The sequence below is a fragment of the Salvelinus namaycush genome, chromosome 23, assembly GCF_016432855.1.
Source record: "Salvelinus namaycush isolate Seneca chromosome 23, SaNama_1.0, whole genome shotgun sequence".
Classification (NCBI taxonomy): Eukaryota; Metazoa; Chordata; class Actinopteri; order Salmoniformes; family Salmonidae; genus Salvelinus; species Salvelinus namaycush.
The window spans coordinates 32288377-32308188 of record NC_052329.1 but is presented as its reverse complement, the minus strand read 5'-3'; the positions used below and the strand labels follow the sequence as shown (position 1 = coordinate 32308188).

Genomic DNA, 19812 nt, shown 5'->3' with positions numbered 1-19812 from the left:
TGAGTTTAAATGTACTTGACTAAGGTGTATGTAAACTTCCGACTTCAACTGTACATCTCTGTTAACAAATATTTAATGAACATTAGCAAGTTCAGTCTATGGAAGGACTATTCCAAAAAAATATACCCAGGCACAAAATGTTCTGAATTTACTGTGGAGTGCATGTCATACCAAGCAAAAGAGCATTAACTGCACATTTGGTCAAAAATGTGTTACTGACATTTTTGATACATTCAATACATGCTTTATCATGTGGAAAAATATATTGCCTCCATTGTGTTGTGTTATGGAGAAAATGGGGGGTCATTTTTGCAGTAACTGCAAAAACAATTACAGTGAAACCAAGGAAAAAGGCTGTAACTGCAATCACTAACATCAGTCACAGCTTTTTACCTTGGTTTCACCAAGCTTTGGGCTGCAGTGTCTACGGTTTACCTTGGTTTTATTGATTGTTCTTTGCTGATACAAGTATCAAACTACACTACATGACCAAAAATATGTGGACACCTGCTCGTCGAACATCTCATTCTAAAATCATGGGCATTAATATGGAGTTGGTCCCCCCTTCGCTGCTTTAACAGCCTCCACTCTTCTGGGAAGGTTTTCCACTAGATGTTGGAACATTGCTGCAGGGACTTGCTTCCATTCAGGCACAAGATCATTATTGAGGTCAGGCACTGATGTTGGGCGATTAGGCCTGGCTTGCAGTCAGCGTTCCAATTCATCCCAAAGGTGTTCGATGGGGTTGATGTCACGATTCTGTGCAGGCCAGTCAAGTTCTTCCACACTGATTTAGACAAACCATTTCTGTATGGAACTCGCTTTGTGCACAGGGGCATTGGAATGCTGAAATATGAAAGGGCCTTCCCCAAACTGTTACAGTTCCCTTCACTGGAACTAAGGGGCCTAGCCAGAACCATGAAATACCATTATTCCTCTTCCACCAAACTTTACAGTTGGTACTATGCATTCGGGCAGGTAGCGTTCTCCTGGCATCTGCGTGATTCATCACTCCAGAGAACATGTTTTCACTGCTCCAGTGTCCAATGGCGGTGAGCTTTACACCACTCCAACCGTCACTTGGCTTTGCGCATGTTGATGTTAGGCTTGTGTGCTGCTGCTTGTGTGCGGCCATGGAAACCCATTTGATGAAGCTCCCGACGAACAGTTCTTGTGCTGACGTTGCTTCCAGAGGCATTTTGGAACTCGGTAGTGAGTGTTGCAACCGAAGACAGGCGATTTGTACGGGCTTCAGCATTCGGCGGTCAAGTTCTTTTAGCTTGTGTGACCTACCACTTCGCAGACCCGTTGTTGCTCCTAAACGTTTCCACTTCACAATAACAGCACTTACAGTTGCCCCGGGGGCAGCTCTAGCAGGTCAGAAATTTGACGGACTGACTTGTTGGAAAGGTGGCATCCTATGACAGGGCCATGTTGAAAGTCACTGTGCTCTTCAGTAAGGCCATTCTACTGCCAATGTTTGTCTGTGGAGATTGCATGGCTGCGTGCTCAACTTGTGTTAAACTTAACTTCTGAACACCTCCAAATCAAAGGTCATGTGGTTTGGTAAGAAGAATGACCCTCTCCCCACAGGTGTGATTACTACCTCTGAGGGTTCAGAGCTTGAGGTAGTCCCCTCATACAAGTACTTGGGAGTATGGCTAGACAGTACACTGTCCTTCTCTCAGCACATATCAAAACTGCAGGCTAAAGTTTAAATCTAGACTTGGTTTCCTCTATCGTAATCACTCCTCTTTCACCCAAGCTGCCAAACTAACCCTGATTCAGATGACCATCCTACCCATGCTAGATTACGGAGACATAATTTATAGATCGGCAGGTAAGGGTGCTCTCGAATGGCTAGATGTTCTTTATCATTCGGCCATCAGATTTTCCACCAATGCTCCTTATAAGACATTTCACTGCACTCTAAACTCCTCTGTAAACTGGGCATCTCTGTATACCCGTCGCAAGACCCACTGGTTGATGCTTATTTATAAAACCCTCTTAGGCCTCACTCCCCCCTATCTGAGATATCTACTGCAGCCCTCATCCTCCACATACAACACCCGTTCTGCCAGTCACATTCTGTTAAATGTCCCCAAAGCACACACATCCCTGGGTCGCTCGTCTTTTCAGTTCGCTGCAGCTAGCGACTGGAACGAGCTGCAACAAACACTCACACTGGACAGTTTTATCTCAATCTCTTCATTCAAAGACTCAATCATGGACATTCTTACTGACAGTTGTGGCTGCTTTGCATGATGTATTGTTGTCTCTACCTTGTCCTTTGTGCTGTTGTCTGTGCCCAATAATGTTTGTACCATGTTTTGTGCTGCTACCATGTTCTGCTGCTGCCATGTTGTTTTGCTACCATGTTGTTGTCATGTTGTGTTGCTGCCACTCTGTTGTCGTCTTTGGTCTCTATTTATGTAGTGTTGTGTTGTCTCTCTTGTCGTAATATGTGTTTTGTTCTATAATTTGATTTAATTTATTTGTATTTTTAATCCCAGCCCCTGTCCCCGTAGGAGGCCTTTTGCATTTTGGTAGGCCATCGTTGTAAATAAGAATTTGTTCTTAACTGACTTGGCTAGTTCAATAAAGGTTCAATAAAACAAATATATATATATATATATATATATATATAAATATAAATGTATACCCCTGTCAGCAACGGGTCTGGCTGAAATTGCCAGGGGGGTGTCCACATACTTTTGTATGGAAACATATTCCAATCCAAACTATTCCAAAGTTTCCTCTCACGACCTCAACAAGCCAGAATGTTGAATAAAATTATATTTTAACGTACTTTGCCGATTGTCTGTGCGGTTGGTCCTTTTGGCGGTAGGAATGTGAGACAATATATCCACAAAGTATAATTAAATCTCCTTTTCAAAGCACTGGTAGTTTGTTCAGATTTCTATCACCTGAAGCAGGTAAGCTAACATATGGATTTGTTTTAAGATTGTTATAACAAGGAACATTTAGCTATTTGATTTAGAATTTTAGGACCCCTTTAGTTATCAAAAAATATGTTAAAAAAATATTCGAGGAAACAAATATGTTTGTTTTATTTTGAAGTGTCTTTCCTATATCTCAGAGATAAGAAAGATCAAGAAATGATTTGTAAAACAAAAATGATTGACATACATTTAATGTATACAATACTTCCATTCATTTTTTAAAACTGGTACCGGGCTACCTTCAGATGAGTCTTTTGAGGCTTGTGGGCGTCCTAGAGCAAACCCGACATGTAGGCTACTCTACTTTCCACAAAGGGGTCATAATAGTTAGGGTTTATAACCGTTTGAACGCTCCAGATGTTTTCGTGAGAAGACCGATTTTTGGGAAGTCTCATGGTCTGACAAACACTGCTGTAGCTCTGCCACCTTTCACCGCAGATAAGGAAGGCTTGACATCAGCGGACGCAGTAAATTGAGACGCAGCCCATGCAAAAAAACAGATATCTCTAGATTAAACAGACGGATTCGTATGGGGATTTTGTATTATGCTATTTCGACTCTAAACGGTCCAGCATTTAATTTTGTGCTCTCTTCCCTCGCGTTCAGTGGTTTTCACTAATCGTGTCAACTTGCATATTCACCACAAGATGGTGCTGCTGCTGAGCATACGACAGAATGCTCCTCACGTAACTACGTAGTCTTTTCCGTGTTCTATTGCTGATGGCTCCTCCCTCGCCAATCCATGCGTTGTATTGTTGTTGTCGGGAGTGGGGGAAGTTGCTGCTACCGTCAGGCCAGGGATGGTTTAATAACAATGTCCGAAGTACTAATGAAAGAAATGGAGGAGGTATCGCTTTGTCACATAAAAACAGAAGAACACTCGGAAAATGGTCGGAGTTTTCTTTTGGTTGACGAACAAGAAAATCTACAGGTAACGACGTCGATTTTCTAGCACGCAACTAACGTTAACGTTAGGCAGAATGAAAACAAAGCCCATCTGGTTGGCCAAAGGGTTACATTAGCCAGTTGTCAAGTTTGTGTTAATAAAATTAAATATATCACGTTGCCATCCCGTCTTGCACAACTAACAGCCAACTACGGTGTTACTTAGCTATCGTTACTCATTATTTTGACATGGGCCTCGTCTAACCTTACTGCCGTACGACGGGTAATGTTAGCCATTGAACAGTACTAGTAGGCTATTCTTGTTTTAGCAATTTCGTCGAAATGGTCGACGCGCAGTTAACTTGAAAGGAACTTTAGCCATGTAAGTATGACTACCTAGTCGATGTTAACGTTAAAGATGGTTCGTTTTCAAAAGGGCAGGAGTATTATACCCTGATGTCTGTTACATAGATAATTATAGAGGCCTCTAGTGGCCAAAGGGCCATTTTAACATGGGCAGCGCCATTGTGGGATTCCGCCATTTTAAAGTAGTCAACTGGGTGGGAGTTCCTATGGGTTGTAGCCTCGATGGCGCTGCCCATACTATCACAGACACTATAATGGCACATATAAGTATTAGCCCTCTATCTAGTTCTATGGTCTGTCAGCATGACTGGTATTATTTGTTTCCTTTCAGGAAAGTCCCCAATGAATCAGGCTGAATGAATCACACACCAAACTCTAGCTGCTTTTAGCAACGATTGTGTATTTACATACATGTTGATCCCAGTTATATTGGGTTGCACAAAAACGGTCCGCAGGTATTCCGGAAGTTAAATGCAATTCCATTTTGACTTACTGCACCGGTGGTTAGGATGGTTGGTCACTACGACTGGGGGGGTATTTGAGACAGAATATCGAAATTATCTTTTTGACTAGAGGTATGCAGAGAGGAAGTGGGTCATCAACAGACCCACATTTGTAAAGCCTGTTTAATAATACAATCCTTTAGATATTCTGTCTCAAATTCCCACCACCATAATCACAAACCATCCTGCCCACCAGCACCGTTGAAATGGAATTGTATATAACTTCTGGCTTCCTGTGTACTGTTTTTGTGCAACCCAATACAATTGGGAGCAACACTAGTGTATGTAAATAGACCCGTTTTGCTAAAAGCAGCTAGCCACACGCAAGTCTAGACTGAAGCTAATTAACTGTCTTGTAGGATTGAGCCTAGCTCTCTAGAGCCCAAGAGGCTGTGGCTAGCTACCCAGCCCTTGAGTTCACAATTGAACATCAGGACCACACCTGGATCAATGAACTACAATTCCGACACTCTTGTTTTAACATTTAGAAACATGAATAATCCTTGCTTGCAATATAGTTTTGGAAACCGTTGGAACTTTCACATCAAGGAGAAAGAATCTTTCAAATACAAAATGTACACATACTGTATGCAGTTTAGCAATGTTGCATCCTGTTTGCACCCGACATAATTATCAAAAGTACAGCCGTCAGCCACCAGTTGAGGTACTAAACTTCCGTCCCAGTTATGCTCCATTGGGGTCGTTTGAAGCTGAATATGGAGGGGAGGAAGTGTAGTCTCGGTTGGCAGCAGTGTTCCCACAAATACATCTTCATGTTTTTTGTACATAGTATAGAGTACATACACTGAGTGTTCAAAATGTTAGGAACACCTGCTCTTTCCATTACAGACTGACAAGGTGAGTCCAGTTGAACGCTATGATCCCTTATTCATGTCACTTATTAAATTCACTAGTTAAAGAAGGATTTCTAAGCCTCGAGACAATTGAGACATGGGTTGCGTATGTGTGCAATTCAGTGTGAATCAAATCACATTTTATTTGTATTAAATATTTAAGTGCTTTTGAACAGGGTATGGTAGTAGGTGCCAGGTGCACCGGGTTGAGTGTGTCAAGGAATGCAACGCGGCTGTTTCTCACGCTCAACGGTTTCCCGTGTGTATCAAGAATGGTCACCCACCCAAAGGACATCCAGCCAACTTGACACACCTGTGGGAAGCATTGGGGTCAACATGGACCAGCGTCCGTGTGGAACGCTTTCGAACCCTTGTAGAGTCCAGGGAGGGATGAATTTGAAAAGCCTAAACTGTCGTATTAAATGTTCTGGGTGTCTTGATATCCTATCAAGAAACCATGTAGATATAGTAATGCTCCTAGAAACACACCTGCTCCAAAAGGACTCATAGAATGCAGAATCACAATGACACATAAGAAACTCAAAATCACCATCCTGGGTTAAGGGGAAGACCAAGAAGGCAGAATCACTTTCCTAAAATGTATCCATAATGGAAAGAAAATTACCTTTATTAATGTGTACACAATTTTTTTTATATGATCCTACATTTTTTGATTCTCTGAACAGCATATTGTTAGAGTTAACTGAATTCCATCTGGTTATTGGGACAGACATGAATGGTATTTTGGATGTGGGAAATATCTAATAAGACCAACTACAATCCACATGCAACCAAGTCTCTCCAGCATATACTCTCTGATTACAACCTCATTGAGGCCTGGCGAGCACATCATCCTTAAGCGAAAGAGTACACTTTCTATTCAAACAGGCATAAACAATTTTCACAAATCGATGTCATACTACTATCTACACCTCTAGTTTCTTTAATTAAGAAAATAGAAATTCGACATGAGCTTGTCTGACCAACACTTATTACCACTGCAAATGTCAGAATCCGACATATTGTGATCAATTTGACATTGAACTAAATTAATTCGTAATAATCAGTAAAAATTCAGCAAAGGTTTTATTACTACTAATAATAATGCAACAGAGTTAAATCACAATGAAAGAAAACATCAGATTTGTAAATGTTGTTAACTGTGTTAGTGTTCTCAACAAACACTCTTTTCAGACCAGGTATCTATTACTCTTTCCAAAGTCAAGACACAACTTCATCTTATCGATAAGACAGAGAGTAGAATTTGCCATCCGTCGAGTAAGACTCAACCATTACTTACATGGTAATCGTCCCAGTCATTTACTGGCCAACAAGCTACGCAGTAATGATCAATTAGCTGATATAGCAACTAGTAAATCCCCTGATTCAGATTCAATATCAGATTCTCCCGCTTCTATAAAGAACTGTACACCTCTGATTGTAAATCCACACCAAGCCAGATTAAGGCCTTTCTAGAAGAATGAAGAACTCCTCTTCTCTCAACAGAAGAAGCCACCTTGCTGGGAGCCTAAATCTCTCTCAGTGAACTCAAAAGCTTTTGGATAGCATAAATAAAGGCACATCACTTGGATAGGACTGTATTCCTTCTGAGGTCTACCATCTCAGGACTCCATCTCTACCAATCATTTCTCATCTTAAGTATTTGGGAGTAGATATATTTCCTTCCTTTAGATAAAACCATATCCAGAAACTTTAACAGAATGCTCAAATCAATTCAATATGAATTGAGAAAAAAAGTCAGATGAAATAATAACACAGTTGCTAAAATATATAGCTACCGCTGAATTTCTGTAGTTCAATGCTTCCCATTGTTCCCCGTTCTGTCTGTTGGGATGAAATTCATAGTGCGGTTTAAAAATGTATATGGCAAGGTAAACGATTCAGGATCAAATGAACACATTTACAGAGAGGGAAAGACGTAGGAGGACTATCCGTACCAAACTTTAAATTGTATTTACGTCCCATCCTAAACTGGTTTAGACGTGATTCTTCTGCTCCCCCGGCTGAGTATAGAGACATATGGTGTTGCCTATTGCCCTGGAAGAGGTGGTCTTCACTAATATACAGTATCCCTTAAATAATGTAAACTATGCTTTGGGCTTATTATTGCTCACACAATTTCTGTTTGGTGCAAAATTGAAAAGCAATGTAACTGGGAATCAAAATGGCATGCCTATACGCCAATATTTCACAGTAATGCCTTGTGATCTGGAGGGCGGCCTTTTGCATCCCCCACAATGGTCCAAATGTGGAATCCTTACCGATATCATGGACAGCAATGGTTTGAGAACATTCCAAGATTTGAAAGATGCGTACACATTACCAGGAAACACATTTTCTTCTGTATTTACAACGTAGGTCAGCCATGCTGGCCTATGGAGTCCCTTAGGAAATCCAATTACGGAACCATCCAATGATGGGATTTATTTAAAAAATGATCTGGGCTCCCGAAAGGACTGATTGCTATAATATATAAACAACTTTTGGAAAGCTCATATTCTGAGCTAGCCATTAAAAAGTATGGTCCACAGATCTAATTGAATCTGAACAACCCTTTAACTGGAACAGAATATGGAAAAATGTGACCTTCGCATCCCGTAAACCGAACCATCAACTTATACATTTTAAGTTTGTTCACAGACTCTATTTAACACCAAGGAAACGTTTAACGTTGAAATTGGCCCCAACTGTTCACTGTGTCCCCGACATCAGGTAAGCACATTGATGTTGGAGTGCCTTGCAGTTATATGCTTCTGGGGCAAAGAAAAAAAAGAACATCTTATTTTACTTAATGATGATAGCCCCTTGAATCTCTCAATAAATAATGGCAGATTACTACTGGCAGGCAGCACTGCTGGTGTGGGAGGCATGGTTTCTGGTTGTGAAGGGGGGATGTGGAGGCTGACAGGTGGAATGGTTTGGCGTTATCTTTGTATGCATTTCTTTGATAGTTTTTTGCAACTTTCCTAAAACGTCATACTGTAAGTATCTTGTGTATTAGAATAAAAAAATCTCGCTTATATGAATGTTAAGTTCTAATTCCAAATGTTTCAAAAACTGGAACGCGTGCGAGGCTTATTTGCATTTAAACAGATGATTTGGGTATCGTCGGGACATTTTCTTCGCAATGCTAAAGGGGACATGCAATCGTTCAATGTAATGAAATGCAATTTGAGTCACGAATAAGGGTAAGGTTGAGCCTTGTGACTACTAATCACTATAGTCAGTGTAAAGTTACCTTCTTTCATAACATCATTGTTAGGCCAAATGGTAATGTAGGAGCCATTTTGTCCTATTTATGTGGTTGTTCTTACCCTGCTCACCATTAACACATTAGAACTAAAAATATGCACCTACGGTAATTACATCTGCATGTATTCTCTCCATACCTCTGTGCATCCATACTTCCTGGTCACCTGTGTGCATATACATTTGACCCATAGCCCAAGTCGATATAGTGCCCTCTAGTGTTCACATTAAATTGAATAAATATAGACAAACTATATACACAACACAACAACCACATAAGTAAGCCAAAATTGCTCCTACAGGTAAAGTAATTTGGCATGAATCTGACAACATAACATCTTACAGCTGCCTATAACATAGTTTGATCTCCCATCCTCTCCAACATTAATCCAGGTCCATGATGAGGCTCAGTTCCTGGAGAGGCTGGGCTGCGGGGACATGCAGGGCGTCAAGGTCCTCTCCATCTTCGGCAACACGGGCGACGGCAAGTCCCACACCCTCAACCACATCCTGTTTGGCGGGGATACCGTGTTCTACACCTCCAAGTCCCCCAGCTCCTGCACGGTGGGCGTGTGGGCCGCCTTTGACCCCGGGCTGGGCCTTGTGGCTTTGGACACAGAGGGCCTGCTGGGGGCGGCGGCCAACCAGAACCAGCGCATGCGTCTGCTGCTGAAGGTACTGGCCGTATCGGACGTGGTGGTGTACCGCACGCGGGCCGAGAGGCTGCACAACGACATGTTCCAGTTCCTAAGCAGCGCCTCAGGGGCCTACCTGAAGCACTTCACCCCCGAGCTGCGCGCCCTCTCCAGCCGCTGTGGCATGGACGTTCCCCTCTCCTCCCTGGGGCCGGCGGTCATCGTGTTCCAGGAGACCACCCACACCCAGCTACTGGGCCATGGTATGTACAGGAGAGGCCCAGTCACTAACATGCACCACATGCAATCATCTGTTTCTATGCATGCATCACACAACATTTTGCTCCTGAGTTGTTAGGCAACACATTGTGGTATGGCTGGGGTATGCTGTCATGTTGCAGACTCATCTGCCCAAAGTAATTGCCCCTTAGGGATAAATAACATCCATTTTTATTATTGAAATGAACAACAACACACCAACATTTTCTTATGTACGGTCAGAATCATACTTAACCGTCACACTGGCTGAGACACCCACAGATACAGGTTCCCCAGCTACTTCAGTCACATCCACCATTTACACAGCAGTCAGTTGGGTGTGTGAACTCAACCCATGACGATGTCCTACTTTGTTCCCACAGAGCGAACAGATGTCCCTGGCTATGCAGACACTCAGCTCCAGAGGCGCTTCCATGACCTGGGCCTGGGTACAGAGGCCTTCAGCTCAGTGCAGTACGTGGGCACACAGACCATCACTCCACCGACTAACTACTCTCTGCTCCTGGAGGCTGTACGCCAGCAAGTCAGGAACACTGCCACACGATCGCCCCGCCAACCGGTCATCGTCTTCAGCGCCTTGCAGGTCTGTGTGATATCTCTTTGCATTGTCGCATAATTCATTTGTTCGATAGACAGGTAATGCCAGTACTAGTGAATGCTAATGGGAATTGGGTGCTTGTCTGGGTAAATAGGACTTTCCAAAACCCACTGATTGTTTGTTTTTGACCTCATGGCCCTGCTTGGCTCCTCCCTTTCCACCCCTTGGTTTCCTCATCTCTCTCTCCTTCTCCCCTCCTCTCCAGGCCCTGAGTGACAGGTTCTGTGGGGAGATCTTTGACGACAAGATCCCCCTCTACTCCTTCTTCCCTGACGAATACTTCACCTGCTCTTCAGTCTGCCTCAGCTGCAAGTAAGTGACTTACCTGCATCTTCTGCATGTATCTGCTCAGAATAACTCTATCACATGAATCAAAAGTAAATGGGGAGGGACTAACCTGAAATTGTCCAATAGAAGCTCTCGTTTTTGTTGCAAACCATTTTCCATTGCAGAACGTTTTGATACAGTGTGCACTAATGAATGGTGTATTCACATGCTGCACGCGAGCAAATAGTGCTAGGATATGTGTCCCTCCCAGATGGGTTGCCACAAAGGAAGCATAAGAGTTGGTTTGTCATATGGATATCATACCTCTCTATGGGTATTCATTCTGTACAGCGCATTGTCTTCTTTCACTTGGGAAATTTGAACTAGATTAGAAACCAAATATTTTCCCTAAACACACTGATTGGTGTTCATATCCAGAAATAGGTATTGGTTTAACAGGCTCTCACTGCTTGAGTATAAAGCCTTGTTTGTCCCTGTTACAAATGTGTTATGATGCACGTCTAACGTGTTAAGCCGCTAGGAGAGAAGGAGAAACGCCTTTTGGCCATCCACCAACATGGAGTGTTATTCACAGATGTTCAGCCAAATATTTTCTGTACACCTTCACGGTTTACACAAGTAACTTGGATGTTAGGTTTGTGATGGAGGGATTCAACCGTCCTTCTGATTTGTATAGGGGTTTTCCTTGTTCTCTTTCCCCTCAGTATCCGCTGTAAGAACGGGATGAACCATCTCAGAGACAGGGTCCCTCACCTGGCAGACGGACTGTGTCAGTACGCTCACCAGTACAACAACAAGGTCCTCATCTGCAAGGTAAGACATTTCACATATGGTCTATGTCTGTGACGGGACATGAGAGAGAAATTACGCTCAGTTGAAAGCAATAAAGACTTATTCATGTGATCTGAAAAGAAAGTTGACAGTAGTGTTCTTCTATATACGATATAGGATTGAATCCTGTGGAGATGATGTTGAACAGTTTTGTAGTACAAGCCAAATGCATGAACTTAGCCGTAATCATATGTTGTGTGTGCTCTCCCTGATCTGGTCCTACCCACACAGAGGTGCTATGAGGGGGGCAGGGAGGTTATTGTCATCCCTAAAACCTCAGCCTCCACAGACAACCCCTGGTTTGGGCTGGCGAAGTACGCCTGGTCTGGGTGAGTTGCCGACGTAATCTGAACTCTGCAGACACTGAGACACACACACCACACACGAACTTTTATGATGGCATTAAAGATGTCCCTTTCAACCAGGGCTCTCGAATCCATTCAATGAAGTACCACTCATACACAGATATACACACACGTCCAAACATGGAATCCACTCTGCCATCGAAGCCAATTCACTATATCTTTCCTCCCCCTCTCATCCTTTCCCCCACCACGGTGCCCCTGTCCTGCCAGGTATGTCCTGGAGTGTGGCAGCTGTGGCATCATCTACCGCAGCCGACAGTACTGGCTGGGCAACCAGGACCCAGAGAGCGGCGTGGTGCGGCCCGAGGTCAAACACGTCTGGGACGGGGTGAGCAGAGCTTCCTAGTCCAACACACTCCTCGTTGTACTGACTGGCACAACATGCAAACAGTCACTCAAGCTCAATTGAAGTATCAGTGAGAATATTTAGAGGCATTTGAGACAGCAGGTTGTAATATATGCGCAAAGTCTCTGGAATATATTTCACTTTCAAAGTATGTTACCTGTCAAAGGTTAATAAAGATGATGTTACTTGCACTGGCAACGTCAACTCTGCACACTGTCCTTCAATGTGTCAGTCATCATCAGTTCTGAATGGATGAACACGTACTGCCAACATGTATATCAAATGCATTCAAAGATGGCCTCCATCTGACCGTTGCTCTCCCTGTCTTTGTGTGTCCAGTCTGAGGCCTTCCTGACAGACCACCAGAATGCGGCCCAGAGGATGCTGGATGGGATGAACTTTGTGATCCAGTCTGTGTCGGAGTACAGCACGGGTCCCACCAAGGCTGTCACGTCCTGGCTCACTGACCAGGTGGCCCCGCTCTATTGGAGACCCAACGCGGACATCACCGTGAGTCATCCCTCTCACAGCATCATCGAACCAGCAACACGGCATCTAGACCAGCAACACACTCACAGGCTTTTTGAAGAGATAGCAGAGCCCTAAGAATAGCTGTTTTTATTGAGGCAATAGACCCAGTGCCCAAATACCAAAAGGATGCAGCGTTAGTTCTAAACCCAATATATCATTATAGTGAATGAAATCAATACTCGGCTGTTGTAATTCTCAAATGTTGCACTGAACAGAGTTGTATGGTTGAGTGTATAGTATAGTTTTGACTACTGGCTCTTGACATTCTAATCATTATTGTGCTCTGTCCCTGTCCCCCAGATGTGTCACTTCTGTAAGAAGCCCTTTGAGGAGGTAGAGAGGAAGCACCACTGTCGTTCGTGTGGCGAGGGCTTCTGCCAGGCCTGCTCCACCCGCAGGATGCCCGTACCCGAGAGGGGCTGGGGAAGCACCCCGGTCCGGGTCTGTGACGCCTGCCACCGCCAGGGAGGGACCGACACCACCAACCAGGGTCAGGATGCCAGCTAATGTCTGATTTAGGATCAGTGTTTGGTCATGGATGTTAATGTACAAGCTGATGTTACCTCATTCTTAGTCTGATTCAGGATCAGTTTTTAGTCAAATGTATTATTATTATTATTTTGTAATGAATGAATGAGGGTTGCATCCCAAATGGCACCCAGTTCCTTTTATACTGCACTACATTTGACCACGGTGGGCCGTTCTGGGTCGGACAACGCTTACTTGCCAAGGACTTACTTACTTTACTTACTTGGACTCTGGACAAAAGTAGTACTAACAAAGGGAATAGGGTTCCATTTGGGAGACAACCGAGGTGTTTGAAGTGAATAGTAAGTGTTCATTCATGTCTCCCTCGAGAAAGAGACGACTCATCTCAAGGGACTTCCTGGTTGAATAGAGGTTAAAAGAAAATGTGTTCCAGTTGTCCTGATGGCTCTGTTGGTCCCTCTCTGTGTCCTATAGTGGCTGTGGTGGAGCCGCGGGGGCTGATGGCCCGCAGGGTGACAGAGGTGGCCCAGTCTACTCTAGACATGGTCACCACTGCAGTGGACTACCCGCTGTGTGAGTATGGCTAGCGTCATGTTGGAGCCAGCGTCGTGTTTGAGAAACGCATCACAAATAAAGCTAGCTAGTATACATGTCTTTGTGTATTCACAAAAACACTTGGAAACCATAGACACTTTACAGCGTATGCAGACAGTAATCCACAAGATACAGCATTTTAATATTATATTCACAAAGATTACACAGTCTTTATCCTCTGCTCTGACTCAACGGCAACTACTTTATAAAGAGAGCTATTTATTTATCTCTCTGTCCTCCATGTTCCAGGCTTTGTGAAAGGAGTGGCCCGGCCTGACTACTGGGTCCCCGACCCCCAGATCGTGCAGTGCCACAGGTGCAGCAAAGCCTTCACCCCCAGTATGTCCAAGCACCACTGCCGGGCGTGTGGCCAGGGCGTCTGCAGCAGTTGCTCCTCCAAGAGCCGCCCCGTGCCCTCCCGTGGCTGGGACCACCCTGTCCGCGTCTGTGACGGCTGCGCCATTCGCAAGGGCAGCCTGTGAGGTCAGGGCAGAGACCAGGGACACTATTCTGCCGGGCATCTGAAATCTAGTCAGACGCCACGGCACACTACATGTTGCTTATCTTTGTCTCCCTGTGCACTATGAGCCACTGACCTTTAAGAGAAAAATCCAGGTGAGCCCTGTCCTGTGGGGAAGGCATTCAACTGATGTCCTGGAGTAGCACTCTAAACATGGGACTGCCTCATCTGATATCGACTGCCTAAAACCAGGGACAAGAACTGGACTAGCGGGACAAGAACTGGACTTCTGAAAACTGGAATGCCGAGACAGTTGTAAATGACTGAGTGTAGAAGACTGAGAGAACCCCCACCCCCCCTCCCCCAACCCAAACTACCCACTGCCGGCACCGAAAGACATTAGCCAAACAACTTTTCTGTTAGTGATAAGGCACAAGAGGCAGTCTGTATGTTAATTTAGGCTCTGCTTATCTTAAAAGGTGGGCACCTTTGGGATCCATTGATGTTTGAAACAAGCACATCATTTTGAATGAATACTGAGGGTTTAGTTAGTGATAAGGCACCAGAGGCAGTCTTAATATCATTCTTATCTGTTGGGAATGGCTGAACATTCATGAGTTAGGTTAGATTTTAATTCAGGTGTGGGCTGTAGTGGTCAGCCAAGCCTTTGCCTCAGACAACGCCAAGGAGTAACATCCCTGTAACCATGGTAACCCGACAAAGAGGAGACACCGGAAGTGACATCGCAACATGATCTTCCTCCCTGATGCGATCTCAGGCAGTGCGCCATGGTTTGAGTCGATGCACAAGACAGGAAAATGAATGAAGATGTCACATACAGACATTCCAGTTTACATTTGTACCCATTTTCACACTGTCATGCTGACCCCATCCATACTCTCCTGGCTTGTATTTTCCTTTGACATTGTCCTTTCCAGCATGGTTCCAGCAACTAGGGTGGATTGTTAACCAGGTCAGTGCAGTACTGCTGGGCTCGGCTCACTAGTGTGAAAGCGGTATAGTATGTTAATTTAGGCTCTGCTTATCTTAAAAGGTGGGCACCTTTGGGATCCATTGATGTTTGAAACAAGCACATCATTTTGAATGAATACTGCGGGTTTAGTTAGTGATAAGGCACAAGAGGCAGTGGTGTATCATGAATACAGTCACAGGTAAATGGCGTTCGGCCCAACGCGACAGCGGAGTCAACCCATTTGCCTGTGACTATTCATGACGCAGCACTGCCTTGCATGCCTTATTGCTTTTAGAAATCTGTTACCAACATATTAAAATAACAATGACTTACATATTTACATTAACTTTATTTTGATAAGTGAATAGATAAAATGTCATTCTTCCACCAGAAGATATAGCGCGGACAGAAATCTGCTTGGTTCTTTCGGTCATGTTGCTACAGATGCGAACCAGTCGTTAATAATTTTTTGCGTAGTTGCTATGCAAAAGGACGGTCGTCTGTTCTGCTAAACAAAATGGTTGCTATGCAGGCTGGATAACGTTCGTGTCCCTAGCTAGCCAACTTCAGCTCAGTCACGTCAAACATTGAACCTGGAATGACAGTACACTTGTACACATCACTTGCTGATGAAAAGCACAGATTATTTGTAATCTCATCTATCCAGTGTCCATTGATGTGGGATCTTTACTAAGTACTGGATCCTATAATACTGGCTTTCTATATAGTTATAACCAATTGTTTTATTCCATGTGTGTATACTATCAGATTCTGTGTATATGACCATCTTGATTTTTTTTTTTTATCAGATTTGTCTGAATTTTTAAGAATTTAAGCTATCCCACTGGGCACACACTGGATGAATCAACGTTGTTTCAACTTCATTTGTCAACCAATTTTGATGTGGAAAACACATTTGGATTTACAAAAAGTCAACCAGTACTGTTTTCATCTCATTTTAACCAGCGTTGTAAACATTAAAATTAGGGTAAAACTTCAACTTCTACAATGACTTAACCTGACTAACAGGTTGTTACATCAATCTAATTTCAACCTAATCATCAGAACTATGTATATGTTGAAATTGCATTGTAAATTCCACATCCTATAATCAATATACAGTATATTGGGGTGGTTGAAATTGTTGAATTTCATACGATTCATATGACATTTTATTTGACCTTGTTTCAATGTTGATACTAAAATGGTATGTTTGAATCAACGTCATTGTGTCAACGTCCTGCCAACAACCTAAATAAAGAGGTATATTAAAATACAATTCAAACAGTGTGTGACCAGTGGGATGTATTTTTTTCTCTCCCAATTAAGTAAATGTAATCTCATACTGTATATAGAATGTGAATATTACATATAGCTACATCATTAGTTTTACCTACACCTTTCTCTAAGGGCACTGCTAATGTACATTCAGACGACACCACAAGGAGCACAGCCAGTAAGTAGGAGGATAGACAGGCAGACACCAACAGTACTGGCTCTAGAAAGCAGTCTGGCAGAGAGGTTGTCTCCATTGTGTACATATAGGCCATTAGCCCTGCAATTTCTCTAACCTCCATCTGGATTTATCCACCCTCGACCTTCTTCAGAAATGTCAGGTCAAGCTAGAAAGAATTGAATTGCATAAGAACTGATGTGACGTATAAAACCAGCCACAGTGGAGCGAAAGTATAAGTACTGACCTGGGAACATAGGTGGAGGTTCTGTTGACGGAGCGCCCTGGACCATCGCTCTATTTTATTCCACAGATTGGCTAGTTCCTGAAAGACCAAGGTCATGTGAAGGTGATTGGTCTGTTTTTCTGTGTAGGTGTCTCATAGAAAACAGGGTGGTAATCAGACTAAGAGCCATGAAATGACAACCATTTCCTTGAATCAGACCAATTACAGTATATAAATGGATTTGGCCCATTCCATGAGGAGTTTCATGCCCCTCGTGGAAAACATGCCTCCTTCATGGAAGGAACACATTATTACCCACAATTCCCATGTAATGCTGAGACATAAACAGGAAATGAGCGATAGATTGATTATGAATATAAAGTAGCTTACAAATCAAATTTATTTATATAGCCCTTCGTACATCGGCTGATATCTCAAAGTGCTGTACAGAAACAGCCTAAAACCCCAAACAGCAAGCAATGCAGGTGTAGAAGCACGGTGGCTAGGAAAAACTCCCTAGAAAGGCCAAAACCTAGGAAGAATCCTAGAGAGGAACCAGGCTATGAGGGGTGGCCAGTCCTCTCCTGGCTGTGCCGGGTGGAGATTATAACAGAACATGGCCAAGATGTTCAAATGTTCATAAATGACCAGCATGGTCTAATAATAATCACAGTAGTTATCGAGGGTGCAGCAAGTCAGCACCTCAGGAGTAAATGTCAGTTGGCTTTTCATAGCCGATCATTAAGAGTATCTCTACCGCTCCTGCGGTCTCTAGAGAGTTGAAAACAGCAGGTCTGGGACAGGTAGCACGTCCGGTGAACAGGTCAGGGTTCCATAGCCGCAGGCAGAACAGTTGAAACTGGAGCAGCAGCACGGCCAGGTGGACTGGGGACAGCAAGGAGTCATCATGCCAGGTAGTCCTGACGCATGGTCCTAGGGCTCAGGTCCTCCGAGAGAGAGAAAGAAAGAGAGAAGGAGAGAATTAGAGAGAGCATACTTAAATTCACACAGGACACCGGATAAGACAGGAGAAGTACTCCAGATATAACAAACTGACCCTAGCCCCCTGACACATAAACTACTGCAGCATAAATACTGGAGGCTGAGACAGGAGACACTGTGGCCCCATCCGATGATACCCCCGGACAGGGCCAAACAGGAAGGATATAACCCCACCCACTTTGCCAAAGCACAGCCCCCACACCACTAGAGGGATATCTTCAACCAACAACTTACCATCCTGAGACAAGGCCGAGTATAGCCCACAAAGATCTCCGCCACGGCACAAACCAAGGGGGGGTGCCAACCCAGACAGGAAGATCACGTCAGTGACTCAACCAACTCAAGTGACGCACCCCTCCTAGGGACGGCATGAAAGAGCACCAGTAAGCCAGTGACTCAGCCCCTGTAATAGGGTTAGAGGCAGAGAATCCCAGTGGAGAGAGGGGAACCGGCCAGGCAGAGACAGCAAGGGCAGATAGGTATACAGTGCCTTCAGAAAGTATTCAGAACCCTTGACTTTTTCAAAATTTTGTTACGTTACAGCCTTATTCTAATATGGATTAAATAATTGTTTCCCCTCATCAATCTACACATAATACCCTATAATGACAAAGCGAAAACAGGTTTTTACATTTTTTAGCAAATGTATAAAAAATATACAACAGAATACCATATTTATGTAAGTATTCAGACCTTTTGCTATGAGACTAGAAATTGAGCTCAGGTGCATCCTGTTTCCATTGATCATCCTTGAGACGTTTCTACAACTTGATTGGAGTCCACCTGTGGTAAATTCAATTGATTGACATGATTTTGGAAGGCACACACCTGTCTATATAAAGGTCCCACAGTTGACAGTGCATGTCAGAGCAAAAACCAAGCCATGAAGTCGAAGAAATTGTCTGTAGAGTGCCGAGACAGGATTGTGTCGAGGCACAGATCTGGAGAACGGTACCAAAAAATCTCTGCAGCATTGAAGGTCCTCAAGAACACATTGGCCTCCATCATTCTTAAATGGAAGAAATTTGGAACCACCAAGACTCTTCCTAGAGCTCGCCGCCCGGCCAAACTGAGAAATCGGGGGAGAAGAGCCTTGGTCAGGGAGGTGACCAAGAACCCAATGGTTCCTCTGTGGCAATGGGAGAACCTTCCAGAATTACAACCATCTCTGCAGCACTCCACCAATCAGGCCTTTATGGTAGAGTGGCCAGACAGGAGTCACTGTAAAAGATACATGACAGCCCGCTTGGAGTTTGCCAAAAGGCACCTAAAGACCCTCAGACCATGGGAAACAAGATTATCTGGTCTGATGAAACCAAGATTGAACTCTTTGGCCTGAATGGCAAGCGTCACGTCTGGAGGAAACCTGGTACCATCCATACAGTGAAGCATTGTGGTGGCAGCATCATGCTGTGGGGATGTTTTTCAGCGGCAGCGACTGGGAGACTAGTCAGGATCAAGGCAAAGATGAACGGTGCAAAGTACAGAGATCCTTGATGAAAACCTGCTCCAGGGCGCTCAGGAGGTTCACTTTCCAACAGGAGAATGACCCTAGGCACACAGCCAAGACAACGCAGGAGTGGATTCGGGACAAGTCCCTGCATGTCCTTGTGTCCCAGCCAGAGCCCGGACTTGAACCCGATCAAACATCTCTGGAGAGACCTGAATAGCTGTGCAGCAACACTCCCCATCCAGCTTGACAGAGCTTGAGAGGATCTGCAGAGAAGAATGTGAGAAACTCCCCAAGTACAGGTTTGCCAAGCTTGTAGCATCATACCCAAGAAGACTCAATGCTGTAATGTCAGCCAAAGTTGCTACAAAGTACTGAGTAGAATGTTTGAATACTTATGTAAATGTGATATTTCTAAAAACCTGTTTTTGCTTTGTCATTATGGGGTATT

General features: G+C 43.9%; 1 protein-coding gene across 1 annotated transcript; it reads left to right on the top strand.

Annotated features, from left to right (window-relative positions):
• Positions 1–3715: 3715 nt before the first annotated feature.
• LOC120018328 (zinc finger FYVE domain-containing protein 1-like) lies at positions 3716–16520 on the top strand. Its single transcript, XM_038961462.1, has 11 exons — positions 3716–3894; positions 9235–9739; positions 10118–10338; positions 10559–10665; positions 11346–11454; positions 11704–11801; positions 12048–12165; positions 12523–12693; positions 13015–13204; positions 13678–13776; positions 14047–16520. The coding sequence occupies exons 1-11, from the start codon at positions 3778–3780 to the stop codon at positions 14277–14279; spliced, it is 1968 nt and encodes a 655-aa protein (XP_038817390.1). The 5' UTR covers positions 3716–3777; the 3' UTR covers positions 14280–16520.
• Positions 16521–19812: the final 3292 nt, after the last annotated feature.

Excerpts from the sequence above, each read along its gene's own strand:
- LOC120018328 (XM_038961462.1), top strand. The coding sequence starts at position 3,778 with ATGTCCGAAGTACTAATGAAAGAAATGGAGGAGGTATCGCTTTGTCAC. Across the intron at positions 9,740-10,117 it reads CACCCAGCTACTGGGCCATG|AGCGAACAGATGTCCCTGGC; the intron begins GTATGTACAGGA and ends TTGTTCCCACAG. Across the intron at positions 10,666-11,345 it reads TCAGTCTGCCTCAGCTGCAA|TATCCGCTGTAAGAACGGGA; the intron begins GTAAGTGACTTA and ends CTTTCCCCTCAG.